Below are 14,478 nucleotides of genomic sequence, written 5' to 3' on the forward strand. Positions count from 1 at the left end.
TGGCCACTCTCAAGAGGTCCGTGCCTCCACCCTTGCCTGGAGAGACTTTTATTGGATTTGATTTGCACAGGAATACAGGTTGTATACGTAAAGCTCATCAGTCATTGTCAGGCAGAAATGATTAAACAATAGATAACATTCAAAGAACTCTGAGGGCTTATTCTGAGTCAGGGTCAGATAGTTAAAGCGCCATAAAACTTTGGGGAAACAAACTCATTTCAGGCTTGGATCCTTATCATTTAAATTGAGGGTGTTAGCAAAGTAGGTTTCATAGAATTTTGTGCATTCTTTCTTAGGCCTGATCGGCCTTAGGGAACCTGCCCTTTCCAGCACAGAGCTGCACCCACCTCTAGTATTGTTTCAGGCTTAAGGCATATTGTTTCAGGCTTAAGTCAGGGCAGGGAGGTAAGGCAGCCAAGAGATTAGGAGACTTCTTGCAGACAGAATGAGGACTCAGGCTCTTTCAAAACCTAGGGGCGAGGGTCCATCACTCTCTTTTTCTATAGCCTCCCAAGTCCTTCCTTGAGTGCCCCTTTGAGACCATGCCTGTCTTAAGTCATCCCTCTTTTGAGGAATCTTACCCATCATTGGTTAACCAGTCATCTGCCCCTGGCCAAGCTGGGTGAAGAGAAAGGGGCAGAGGTGGTGCCCCTACAAGGAAGATAAGCTTTGTCTCCTAAGAGGCTTATGGTCCCAAGGCCCTTTACTCAGCCTTAGCCAAGGGGGGATTACAGCTTCTGAAACTGGGCAGGGAGTTTCACAACAAATAAGTATTTTTAATAATCAGAATTGTTTTCACAGTGTACATATTGCATATGGTATGTCGTGGCCATAGATTCGAATACTTGGAGAGTGACACTTTTTACTTACATTTTTGACAATAAGTGACCTGGATATCCCTAAAAGTGCTTTACTTTATAACTAGTGAATGAAATAATCTCTTCCCTCTTATAAATGTTGATACATAAATTTTCCCACATGGCAGTTCATTATTTTGGCCACTGCATAAAAGCAGTGGGAAGCAAATATTTAAAACAAAAATTTTAATAAATAATATTAAATAAAGCAATTGGTAGAAATATTTCTGATATATATGTTCTTGTTTTTAGAGCTTTGGATATAAAGAGTGTGTGTGTGTGTGTAAAATCACAGAGCCTATAACATAATGGCACCTAAAAAATATTAGTTTCTTTTCTTACCTCTAACTCTATACTTTCTACTTAGACAATCTATTCATTTTGTACCTCTCCAGAATGTCATCTTACCAAAATACTGATCCTTTACACAGCTACCAGCGTATGTTTTGTAAAATACAAATTAACAGGGCATCCTTCTACTAAAAAGCTTTGATGGTTCTACATCATTAACAGCAATGGTTACCAAATATGGCTATGCATCAAAATCACTGAGGAGCTGTAAGAGTTAAAAAAAACCCAAAATGCTAGTTCTCCCCTTATCTTCCAAGATCCCCAGTAGATGCCTGAAACAATGGATAGGGCCTAATTCTCTTTATAGGGTTTTTTCCTTATATATACATATGTGTGATAAAGTTTATAAATTAAGTACATTAAGAGATTAACAACATAAGATAAAAATAGAAGTTATAACAATATACTCTAATAAAGTTATGTAAATGGCTTTGGGGCCATTATTTAGTAAAATAAGGATTACTTGAACACAAGCACGGTGAAAGCATGAGAGTTGATCTGATTACACAGGTGGCTACCAAGTGATTCGTGAGCAGGTAGCATATTCAGCATGGATCCACTGGGCAAAGGGATGATGATTCTCCTCCAGGAGGGAATGAGTTTGACTGTCTGAGATTTCATCATGCTACTCAGTACAGCACGCAATTTAAAACTTACGAATTGTTTATTGCTGAAAATTTCCACTTACTATTTTTACCTAGTTGATTATGGATAACTAAAATGGTGGAAAGTGAAACTGAGGACAATGGGGGACTGCTGTAGAGAATCTGAGGCCCTAATGAATCAGTCTGGAATGATGGGATTGTAGAATTGTTTTGGTTTCTGTTTTAAACAATTCCTAGGAGATTTGTGTGCCTCTGGATTTCCAGCAATTGGGTATCACTGTCTTAAAAAATAAAGTCCAGTCTTTTTAGCATAAAATACAGGGGCATCTCAGAGTCAGGCTTTATTCTCTCTCTATACCATCTTTCTCTTCTACAAGAGTGCTGTTCCTAGACTACACTGACCTGTAAATGTACTGGGGGTTTTGTTCCTTTACTTGAGAATGCCCTTTTCCTGCCTGACTGATGGAATCCCATTTTACTTTTTTGGCTTTGCTACTTCCTTCTCCTCTTGCTACCCTTGCTAATTTTTTCTTTTTTTAATATTTTTTACTTTTCATTGAATTTGTTGGGGTGACTAATAGAATTATATAGGTTTTAGGGGTAAAATTCTGTAATACATCACCTGTAAATTGTATTGTGTGTTTACCGTCCTCAATACTAATTTCTGCATCTTACTTTCATAGCAACTAGTTTAGCATTTGTCTTACTACATATATGTATATATATATATTTGTTGATAGATAATTTAGTACAATAAAATTCACTAATTTAAGCATACAATTTGGTGAGTTTTGACAATTGTATGTTCATATAAACATTGTCACAGTCATATAGATAGAACTTCTTTATCTCCCTAAAGTTTTCTCATACCCTGTGCAGTCCTCTTTTAATACCCTCAGCCTCTAGCAATTACTGTTGTGCTTTGTCACGGTAGTTTTGCCTTTTTGTATCACACAGTATATAGTTTTGTGTTTGTATTCTTTGATGTAACATAAGGCTTTTGCAATTGATTAACATAATTGTATCAGCAGCTCATTTTTATTACTGAATGTTAATCCACTATATAGCTATACTACAATTTACTCATCTCTTCACTGGTTAGTTGATGGATACTTTAATTATTTTCAGTTTATTGGCTATTGTGGATGTTCATGTAAAAGTCTCTGTTTAGACATTATTTTCATTTCTCCTGGGTAAATCTGTAGGAGTGGGATTGCTTAGTTGTTTGGCAAGTGTATGTTTAACTTTATAAGACTCTGCTTTCCAGAGTGGCTGTGCTATTTTATATGCTCACCAGCAATATAAGATAATTCTTCTTTATTATATTTTAGTTAACTGTGTATGTGTTTTTTCTTTGTTGAATGAGAACTCTTTAAGGGCAACAACCTTGATATCCTTACACCAGCGATTTCAACCTTTTTCACCTCATGGCACGCATAAACTAATTGCTCAAATTTTGTGCCACACCAAAAAATATATTTTTTTTGCTGATCTGACAAAAAAAAAGGGGTATAATTTTGATTCAGTTACACCCTTGGTTATTGTTGTAATGGCTGTTGTCACTTTTTTAATTTGTATTGGCTGTTGGTATTTTTTTTATTTGACAGTATAAGGGGAAAGAGGTCAGTGCCCCTGAATGAATAGTCCGGTATTGCATGTTTTAAAAACTCTTGCAGCATACCGATTGAAATTGCTGCCTTACACCAAGCAGTGCCTAGTATACTGTAGATGCTTAATTGTGAGATTGGATACCCAGTCTCAACAGGTTATCTTTTTGTGTGACAAAGATAAANTTTTCTTTGTTGAATGAGAACTCTTTAAGGGCAACAACCTTGATATCCTTACACCAGCGATTTCAACCTTTTTCACCTCATGGCACGCATAAACTAATTGCTCAAATTTTGTGCCACACCAAAAAATATATTTTTTTGCTGATCTGACAAAAAAAAGGGGGTATAATTTTGATCCAGTTACACCCTTGGTTATTGTTGTAATGGCTGTTGTCACTTTTTTAATTTGTATTGGCTGTATTGTATTTAATTTGTATTGGTATTTCTTTTATTTGACAGTATAAGGGAAAAGAGGTCAGTGCCCCTGAATGAATAGTCCGGGATTGCATGTTTTAAAAACTCTTGCAGCATACCGATTGAAATTGCTGCCTTACACCAAGCAGTGCCTAGTATACTATAGATGCTTAACTGTGAGATTGGATACCCAGTCTCAACAGGTTATCTTTCTGTGTGACAAAGATAAAAATGCCTTTTCTTATTGAATGAAAGTATGAGTTGCGTGATTAAAATTTAGTTTTATATTTTTGTCTTTTATTTTTTATTTAGGAAGAATTTTATTTATTTGCTTGAAGGGAAAATCAAACCATTTACTATCAATGAGGATGGCTGTTTTGAATCACTGATTCATTCAAATTTATATATTGAACATTTACTACTTTTTAGCACTAGATACAATTTAGCCAATGTTTTATTGCTCATACTCTGTTTTAACAATAATAATGTGACAATGGCAAACAAATCTGGTTTCTCTTTTACATATTCAGCATTTACCTCAAAGAAAAATATTGTAGGCCTACATTACATGGGTATTCTTTGATGTCAAAAAATACCCAAGTAATGTAGGCCTACAATGTTGATAGTGTTATAATGTTGTTACTGATATAATCAACTACTTGATTGAATTGTATATACCCTTAATATTTTCCCTGAAATCAATTTAATCTTTTGTAGTCTGCCCTACTCATTGGGAAAACTTCATTTGAAATTGCTGGCACTAGAAGGAAATCCTATGAGAACCATTCGAAGAGAAATAATAAATGTAAGCATATTTAGAAACCAGATTCAGTTTTTAAGTTTTCAGTTCAAACATTCGTATTGCTGTGTAAAGCATCAAGGTACGTCGTAGTGAATATGTCTTTCTACCTTTTCAGAAAGGAACCCAAGAAGTCTTAAAATATCTGCGAAGCAAGATTAAAGGTACTGTTTTCATTTTCTTCTGTGTTTTGAAGGATAACATGAAAGGTAATAAAGTGTTAATAGTGCATAAATTTACATATATTTTGGGTATAAATAATTATAGAAAATGGTTACTGGTAGGTGTGGTTCTAATTCTGAATCCTTATAGGTCATAAGTATTTTGAAGTTCTAAGAACATTCTTGAATTAATAATGATAATGTTCTGTCTATAATATGTTGATTTCTGTGTTATCGTGTACCAGTTAGAAAATATGACAAAGATTCAATAAGCACAAGTGTTTTAACTTTGGAAAAAAGCAAAATTAGACTTTTATGGTATAATATATGGGTTTTCTATATATGCACACACACATATATATATACATATATACTTGTATATGTGGTATAATAAAGCTTTATGTGTGGTATATTATTAGATATAATATAAATGGGCATATATAATATTAACTAGGGAGTGCATTAACATGTATTTGAATATATACTGCGTTTGATAAGTTCTGACAAAAAAATGAAAACAAAACAAATTTTTCAGGATACGTTTATTTAGCATGAACATTTACCAAAGTAGAAAATGATACTATAAATTTAATTTTTAATGCTGCACTAAAATTGTGATACCAATTTTTATTTATATCTGTCATTGTAGTATACACTAGAGCATCAAGATAAGAGCAAGAGCACTAGTTAGTTTTTTATGAGTATGTTCCTGCAAACACCACCAAGCCACTCTAAAATGTTTTGGCTAAAGATAGCAGCTGTTAATTATGCTCAAAACTCTATTGCTTTTCCCAGTCTAGCTTAGCACATATGGCCAATCAGTATATGTTAAATAAATAATTGTATACTTTAGTAATTGCCATTTTGTGCTTTACTGTTTAAGGAAGTTATTAAAATAGTTTTCTAACTATTTTAATAACTTATTTCCTGCCAAAAACTTTTCTTTCTTCCCCAGGTATCTTTTCTCCTCCAGGAAAGTTTATTTATTCTGATATGTTAAGACTTAATTTCTTTTTAATTCTCACCCAAAGATATGTTTACTGATGAGAGAGAGAGAGAGAGAGACCAAGACCGAGACCAACTGATACGATAGAGAAACATTCATTGGTTGCCTCCAGTACACTTCCTGACTGGGATTGAACCTGCAACCTAAGTGTGTACCCTGACTGGGGATTAAACCTGTAACCTTTTGGTGTATGGATGATACTTCGACTAACTGAGCCACCCAGCCAGGGCAAGACTTGTTTTTTTTGTTTTTGTTGTTGTTGTTGTTGGTTTTTTTTTTAGAGTATTTTAAGGTTTAAAACAAATTGAGAGAAAGGTACAGAGATTTCCCATATAGCCTCTCCCATTATCAGTATCATTAACCAGAATGGTCCTTTTTTAAATTTTTAAACAGAAATGAATACATCATAATCACCCCTCTCCTGCCCAAGAGATTCAGAGGAATCTGCTTTAGGAAGAGAGCCCTGGCTTAATCACCTTAAGAATCTTCACCCTAGCATTAGTTAGGGAGACTCCAGTGGGATACACTTTGTATACCTCATTGTTTTTGAGTTGCCTACCAAAATTTTCCTTCCATATATGTTCTGCTCTCCCTCAACTACCTGTAAATTGCCCATTCTCACTTCTGAAATCTAACACCCCGTTGTTGCCTGCTTTGCTCGTTTGTCCATAATGTCTTATATACGCAGTGTTGCCTGTCTTTGTCATTCCCATGCCTATATGAATTTGCCATGTGCGTGTATTAAAACTATTACTTTCTTCTATTGATCTGTCTCTATTAATTTGATAATTAACCCAGCTAGAGAAACTTAGAAGGTGGGGAGAAAATACTCATATTTTTAGCACCATACAAGTATTTTGTTGATGATTTTTACATATATGTTTATGAGAGATACTGCTTTCTGTTTTGGAAGGTTATTGAATTGGATTCTGCTTTTCTTATATCCTTTTTAGAGTAATTATGGCCTCTTAAAATGAATTAGAAAGTATTACCTCTGCTTTTATCTTTTAAAATTAGTATAATTTATTCCTTAAATGTTTGGAGGATTTGCCAATGAAACTACCTAGACCTGGTGCTTTCTGTTTTGGAAGGTTATTGAATTTGATTCAATTTTGTTAATAAGGCCTTTGTAGTTTTCTGTATCTTCTTGTATAAGTTCAGCAGATTGTGTCTTTCAAGGTGTTGGTCTGTTTCATCTAGATTATCAAATTTGTGGGCATGGAGTTATTATTTTTTTATTCTTTTCATGTCTATGAGATCTGTAGTGGTGTCCCCTCTTTCACATCTGATATTAGTAATTAATGTCCTGTCTCTTTCTTAGTTAGCCTGGCTTAGAGGCATATCAATTTATCAGTCTTTTCAAAGAGCCAACATTTTCTCTATGGATTTTGTATTTTCAATTTTATCAATTTCTGCTTGAATTCTTATTCTCTCTTCTTTTTACTTTGGGTTTAATTTGCTCCTCTTCTTCTAATTTCTTAAGATTATTGATTTTAGATCTACCTTATTTTTTGGACTATAAGACATACTTTCCCCCCAGATTTGGTAGGAAAGGGGGGTGCGTCTTATAGTCTGAATGTAGCTTACCTGGCTCACTGTGGGGGTGGGGGCGGTGGAGTGGGGTCACAGGTTATTATATATTTTACCACATTTAAAAAATTTTTTATTGATTATGCTATTACAGTTGTCCCATTTTCCCCCTTCACTCCCCTCCACGCTGCACTCCTCCTTCCACCCACATTCCCCTCCTTTAGTTCATGTCCATGTGTCAAACTTATAAGTTATTTGGCTTCTACATTTCCCATACTATTCTTGCCTTCCCCCTGTCTATTTTCTACCTACCATCTATGCTACTTATTTTCAGTACTTTTTTCCCTCTCTCTCCCCCTCCCTCTCCACTGTTGATAACTCTCCATGTGATCTCCATTTCTGTGGTTGTGTTCCTGTTCTAGTTGTTGGCTTAGTTTGTTTTTGTTTTAGGTGTGGTTATTGATGATTGTGACTTTGCTATTATTTTACTGTACATGTTTTTTATCTTCTTTTTCTTAGATAAGTCCCTTTAACATTTCATATAATGAGGGCTTGGTGATAATGAACTCCTTTAACTTGACCTTATCTGAGAAGAACTTTATCTGCTCTTCCATTCTAAATGAAAACTTTGCTGGATAGAGCAATCTTGGATGAAAGTCCTTGCCTTTCGTGACTTGGAATACTTCTCTCCAGCCCCTTCTTACCTATAAGGTCTCTTTTGAGAAATCAGCTGACAGTCTCATAGGCACTCCTTTGTAGATAACTCTCTTTTGTCTTGCTACTCCTAGGATTCTCTCTTTATCTTTAATCTTGGGTAATGTAATTATGATGTGCCTTGGTCTGTTCCTCTTTGGGTCCAACTTCTTTGGGACTCCCTGGACTTCCTGGAAGTCTTTTTCCTTTGCCAGATTAGGAAAGTTCTCCTTTATTATTTGTTCAAATAAGTTTTTCAACGGTTGCTCTTCCTCTTCTCCTTCTGGTACCCCTATAATTTGATGTTGGAACGTTTGAAGATGTCCTGGAGGTTCCTAAGCCTCTCCTCATTTTTTGAATTCTTGTTTCTTCATNGCTTGGTGATAATGAACTCCTTTAACTTGACCTTATCTGAGAAGAACTTTATCTGCTCTTCCATTCTAAATGAAAACTTTGCTGGATAGAGCAATCTTGGATGAAAGTCCTTGCCTTTCGTGACTTGGAATACTTCTCTCCAGCCCCTTCTTACCTATAAGGTCTCTTTTGAGAAATCAGCTGACAGTCTCATAGGCACTCCTTTGTAGATAACTCTCTTTTGTCTTGCTATTCCTAGGATTCTCTCTTTATCTTTAATCTTGGGTAATGTAATTATGATGTACCTTGGTCTGTTCCTCTTTGGGTCCAACTTCTTTGGGACTCCCTGGACTTCCTGGAAGTCTCTTTCCTTTGCCAGATTAGGAAAGTTCTCCTTTATTATTTGTTCAAATAAGTTTTTCAATGGTTGCTCTTCCTCTTCTCCTTCTGGTACCCCTATAATTTGATGTTGGAACATTTGAAGATGTCCTGGAGGTTCCTAAGCCTCTCCTCATGTTTTGAATTCTTGTTTCTTCATTCTTTTCTGTTTGGTTGTTTCTTTCTTCCTTCTGGTCCATACCATTGATTTGAGTCCCAGTTTCCTTCCCATCACTATTGGTTCCCTGTACATTTCCCTTCATTTCAATTAGTTTAGCCTTCATTTGTTCATCTAATTTGTGACCAAATTCAACCAATTCTGAGAGCATTCTGATCCCCAGTGCTTTGAACTGTGCATCTGATAGGTTGGCTGTCTCTTCATCGCTTAGTTGTATTTTTTCTGGAGCTTTGATCTGTTCTTTCGTTTGGGCCATTTTTTTTGTCTTGACATGCCTGTTACTAATGAGGGGTGGGGCCTTAGGTGTTCACCAGGGTGGGGCAACCCAGGTAACTGCATTGTGATGCCGTATGTGGGGGAGGGGTCCGAGAGGGAACAGTGGTGCTTACTCTGCTCTCTGTTGGATTTCAATCACTTTCCCTGCTTCCCACAAGCAAATTGGGTCCTTCTGGTGCTGGTTCCCGGGTGGGTGGGCTTGTGTATGTTCTAGGATCCTGTGGGTCTCTCCAGCAAACTCTCCTGTGTGGCTAGGAGTCTCCCAGCACCTCAGCCCCCACAGGTGTTTTCAATCGGTGTTTTGAGGCTTTATTTCCCAGGGCCGGGACCCTGGTTTGTGCAGTCTGTCTCACTCCCATTTTGCCTGGTTTATCTGTGTGCAAATGTAGGACCACCTGGTCTGCCAGCCGCCTTGCGTGCTGTGCCCTGCTACACAATCTACCGCCTTGCTGGGTCCACCAGCCACTGCTTTGCTGCGAGGCCTCTCTGCCTCGGATGCCCAACTCCGCCCCTCCTGCTGGTCAGGATGAATGTTTCTTTTTTAACTCTTTGGTTGTTGGACTTCTATACAATTCAGTTTTTGGTCAGTTCTGGTTGGTTTTTGTTTTTAAATTGTTGTCCTTTTTTTGGTTGTGCGAGGAGGCTCAGTATGTCTACCTATGACTCCATCTTGACAGGAAGTCCTATTTTACCACATTTTTTGCTTCAAAATTTTTTTTCTCTTTTTCTCCTCTAAAATCTAGGTGCGTCTTATGGTCTGGTGCGTCTTATAGTCCTAAAAATGTGGTATCTTCTTTTTTAGTATATGCATTCAGTCCTGTTAATTTATGCCTAAATACTTCTTTCACTTCAACAAATTTCATTAAGTTGTGTCTTAATATTCATGTAGTTGAGAGTATTTAAATTTTCTCTTTAGATTTCTTCTTTGAGTCATGAAATTTGTTGCCATGGCTGGATGGCTTAGTTGATTGGAGCATCATCCCATACGCCAAACTGTTGTAGGTTTGATCCCGAGTCAGGGCACATACCTAGGTTGTGGGCTCATTCTCTGGTTGGGGCACATATGGGAGGCAGATGATCAATGTTTCTCTCTCTCTCTCTTCCCCTAAAAATCTATAAACATAGATTCAGGTGAAGATTAAAAAAAGAGAGATGTATCATTTAGTCTTTTTGTATTTTAGAATTTTCCAGTTATTTTATTACCAATATTATTTAATTACATTGTTACCTGAAAGCGGACATTGTATGATTTCTGTTAAATTTGTGTATTTGTTGGTGTATGTAGCTACATAATTAATAAAAGAGAAGGGGGCAAAGCTGGCTGATTAACTAGGTTATAAGATATGGCAAACCCATTGCCCTGCCCAGGGGATCCTCTTCCCATGTACTGAGGAATGGCCAGCTTTCCAGTCACTCCAAGTACCACTGGCCATTAGCCCGGATTAATGAGGGAGAAATAACAATAGAGGAGAAATTACTCTGCTGGGTGCGTGCCCAATAGAAGACAAGATGGTGCAGGGCCAGTGAGCACAGGCACAGTACAAGGCAGATGATTCCCAGCAAAACTATGAGATGTGCACAGTAGGAGCCAAGATGGCAACCACAAAGGGGTGATGTCTAATCTGGAAAAAGACCAGATTGGTTGGGGGAAGTCTCAGCACAAGCCGGCGAAGATCTAGGAAATGGATTGGTTAGGGGGCCCAACATAAGCCCTTGAAGGATTGGGAAAGGGATTAGTCATTCTGAAGGCCTGAGGTAATCAAAGCTTAACAAAGGCTTCTCTTGTTAATACAGGTTTGCTGGTTCCTCTGTGCGCTTATGTGCTTGCACCTGCTCTTTCCATAGCAGCCTTGTTGGCCTAGCAGCTCTGTGGGCCCAAGCCTGGGCTCCAAGCAGGGCTCCTAAATGTGTATCCGAAAGCCACGTGGACCTTGCATCCCTGTAGGCCCAAACATGAGTCTGGGTTCAGCAGCACAGCTGCAGCCAGGAACAGAAACTAAACTAGCTGGATGGGAAGAGAGATTAAACTGTACTGAGCTTTGGCGTGGACTGAACCAATGGCACAGAATTTCTGGACCCTCGTTCTTATTTGGGGCTTGATAAAGTCAAAGCTGGATTTCTTCCATAGTGGATGTAGCTGACCCACCTGACTGTGAATGAGATACAGACTCTGGGCACCTGAGCAGTCATTTCTTTCTACCCCAGTAAATCTTAACCACTACACCTCACCCTCCCATGCATGGTCACTGAAAAGCTTTTCTTGCCACACAACAAGAACCCTATTTCCACTGGCAGCATATTTACTAATTTCAGTGTGAACATATATTTTCCTTTCTCTTGCATTTATATCTTGGGGTAAAATTGCAGAGTCATATGGTAACTTTATTTGAAGACCTGCCAGACTGTTTTACAAAACAGCTGCATAACTTTTTATTTTCATTAGCTTTGTATGAGGTTTTTAAAAATTGATTTTAGCGAGACAGGAAGAGAGAGACAGACCCGTTGATTTATTTCTCCATTTAATTTATACATTCATTGGTTGCTTATTATATGTCCCCTTGGTGTATCAAGATGAAGTTCCAACCAACTGAGCTACCCATCCAGGGTTTTATGAGGGTTTTGATTCTGACTTTCAAGTTCTAAACATCCTACTGGATATGAAGTATCTCATTGTAGATTTGTTTAGCATTTCCCTGATTACTAATGATGTTGAACATCATTTCATGTGCTTACTGGCCATTTGTACATCTTTGAGAAATGTCTGTTCAGCTCCTTTGCCCAATTTTTAATTAGATTATTTATGTTTTTATTATTGAATTGTAATAGTTCTTTATATAGTCTAGATATAAATCTCTTGTCAGATATATGATTTGCAAATATTTTCTAGCCCTCTGTGGGTTGTCTTCATTTTCTTGATGGCGTCCTTTGAAACACCTCAAAGTCGTTTGAATTTTGATGAAGTCAATTTATCTGTTTTTCCCTATATTTGTTTATGCTTTTGGTTTCATATCTAAAAATTTTTCACAGAATCTTATTTTATTAAGATTTGCCCCTATGTTTTCTTCTTAGTTTTATAGTTTTGCTCTTACATTTATGTCTTTAATCTATTTTGAGTTACTTTTTGTATTTGGTGTGAGATACGAATTGTTTAATTCTTTTCACACTGCTACCCAGTTTTTCTGCACAATTTGTTGAAACAACTATCCTTTTCTCATTAAATGGTCTTGCCATCCTTGTTGAAAATCAGCTGACCATAAATATTGGGTGCATTCTGGACTCTTAATTTTATTCCATTGATCTCTGTGTCTGTTCTGTGCCAGTACCATACTATCTTGATTACTGTTGCTTTGTATTAAGTTTTGCAGTCAGGAAGTGTAATTCCTCCTACTCTGTTCTTTTTCTTAGGCTTAATTTTGCTGTCCTGGGTTTCTTGCAATCCCATGCTAATATGAGAATCAGCTTAATTTCTACAAAGAAGTCAGCTGAGATTCTGCTAGGGAATCGCAGTCTCTGTAGATTAGTGAGAGGCTGATTGTGTGTGCATGTGGGAGTATGCACACATGTTAGAATGTGTCTGATGAAAATAAAGTCTTGCATTTGCTAAGAAAAATTCTAATTTGTATAAAAATTAAAAACTTTCTGGATTATGCAAATTGCCAGACTTTAAATGATTGGGGATAATCAGCTTCATTGTGTCCTAAAGTCAAAAGATAGGCATATGTGTATCTGTTAGACATTTGTGGGAAATAATTCTTTTGTTGTTGTTGTTAACATATTTCTTCTAATGGACAATATTACTTGTATTTTGCTTAGAGGAAAGAGGAATGATTCCTTGTTGTTTCTTCTGAGACATTTTAGTCGGGGTGGGGGGGGTGGGGGGGTTGGCGCCTCCGCCTTCAGAATTCCCCTGGCCACCGCGGATGAGAATGTCTACCAAGATATGATCTTCCTGGGGAGGAAAGGCTGACCAGTCTTTTGGAGGAGAAAGGTCTTTAGTTTCTCTCTCAGTGGGCTTTTATTGAGTTTAGCTTGCATAGGAATGCATATCAAAGAAAGGAGGCATGGTTTACAGGTAATACTTCTGGGATCACAGGGGTCCTTTTGAGTCAGACTCTAGCAGACAGGGTGATGCCAACTGGCTGTAAAACCTTGGGGAAAAAAAGTATTTTGTGCTTGGACCCTTAACATTTAAATTGATAACATTCTTAGCAAAGCAGGTTTCACTGAACTCTATGCATTCTTTCTTAGGCCTGATTGCCCCTGCTCTGGGAACCGCTTGTTCTGGCACAGGGCTGTACTTCCCTTCAGCATTGTTTCAGGCTTGAATCGGGTTGGGGAAGTAAGGCAGCCAAGAGATTAGGAGACTTTTTACAGATAGAATGAGGACTCAGGCTATGATAAATCTGAGGAGTGAGAGTCTTTTGTCTCTCCTCCACAGCCCCCCAAGTCCTCCTTCCCTCACTGCCCCTTCTCGACTGTGCCTGTCTTAGGTTGTTCCTTCCTTGAGGGATTTTACCTGTCATTGGCTATCCAGCCATCCTTCAGGGACCAAGCAGGGTGAAGTAAAGGGGGCAGAGGCTGGGCACCTGCTGGGAGGATAAGTTTTGTCTCCTTAATGGCTTATGGTCTCAAGGTCCCCTAGCTGTGGGGCCTTTTTACCTGTTGGCGGGGTTTCGTCTTCCGAAACCAGGCAGACAGTTCCCAACAGTTGTTCTTTGAAGGTTCCTTTCTACTTCTTCGTTTCCCTTTGAAAGGATTATTAATAGATTTTGAAGCAATATTGTAGTGACTTTTTCTCTGTTTTCTATTAATTAAATATTAAATTCAAACTTAGATGTGAGTTATTGGAAACAAAACATATTACTAATGACATTCTCACCAATAATATCAATAAATCACATGTACTATTTCTAATGTATTTTCATGTTTTTAAAAAATGACTTTGTACTATACATATTGGCTTTATATAACTTTTTTTTCCCTCAGATGATGGACCTAGCCAAAATGACTCTGTTATTGAGACTGCCATGACACTACCAAGTGAGTCCAGGGTCAATGTGCATGCCATCATCACATTAAAAATACTAGACTACAGGTATGGAACTCATTTTTTAAACATAACAACATGTTGAAAACTTTTAGAAATAATTCTTCTGAAAAAGGACAGTTGGTGAGGAAGAATTCATTAGAGTGCATTTGTGTACTTGACTTAGAATAATAGCACTTGTAAAAACAATGATGAGATAGAAGTATATGAAAAATACAA

The 14,478-nt window shown here is 37.3% G+C and overlaps 1 protein-coding gene across 6 annotated transcripts in view; it reads left to right on the forward strand.

Moving 5' to 3' along the window:
- The window catches only part of LRRC40 (leucine rich repeat containing 40), a 54,351-nt gene that overhangs the window by 17,631 nt on the left and 22,242 nt on the right, over positions 1–14,478 (forward strand). For all 6 annotated transcript variants that reach the window (XR_005065936.1, XM_037042525.1, XM_037042536.1 and 3 more), the window contains exons 8-10: positions 4,555–4,642; positions 4,755–4,800; positions 14,199–14,307. Coding sequence is in view for 5 of the 6 variants with exons in the window: in XM_037042525.1 (XP_036898420.1) it covers positions 4,555–4,642; positions 4,755–4,800; positions 14,199–14,307 (243 nt within the window). In the remaining variant the exon portion in view is untranslated. The remainder of the gene's footprint in view (positions 1–4,554; positions 4,643–4,754; positions 4,801–14,198; positions 14,308–14,478) is intronic.

Source organism: Sturnira hondurensis, unplaced genomic scaffold, assembly GCF_014824575.4.
Source record: "Sturnira hondurensis isolate 20B ecotype Veracruz unplaced genomic scaffold, ASM1482457v3 Scaffold0000648, whole genome shotgun sequence".
Classification (NCBI taxonomy): domain Eukaryota; kingdom Metazoa; phylum Chordata; class Mammalia; order Chiroptera; family Phyllostomidae; genus Sturnira; species Sturnira hondurensis.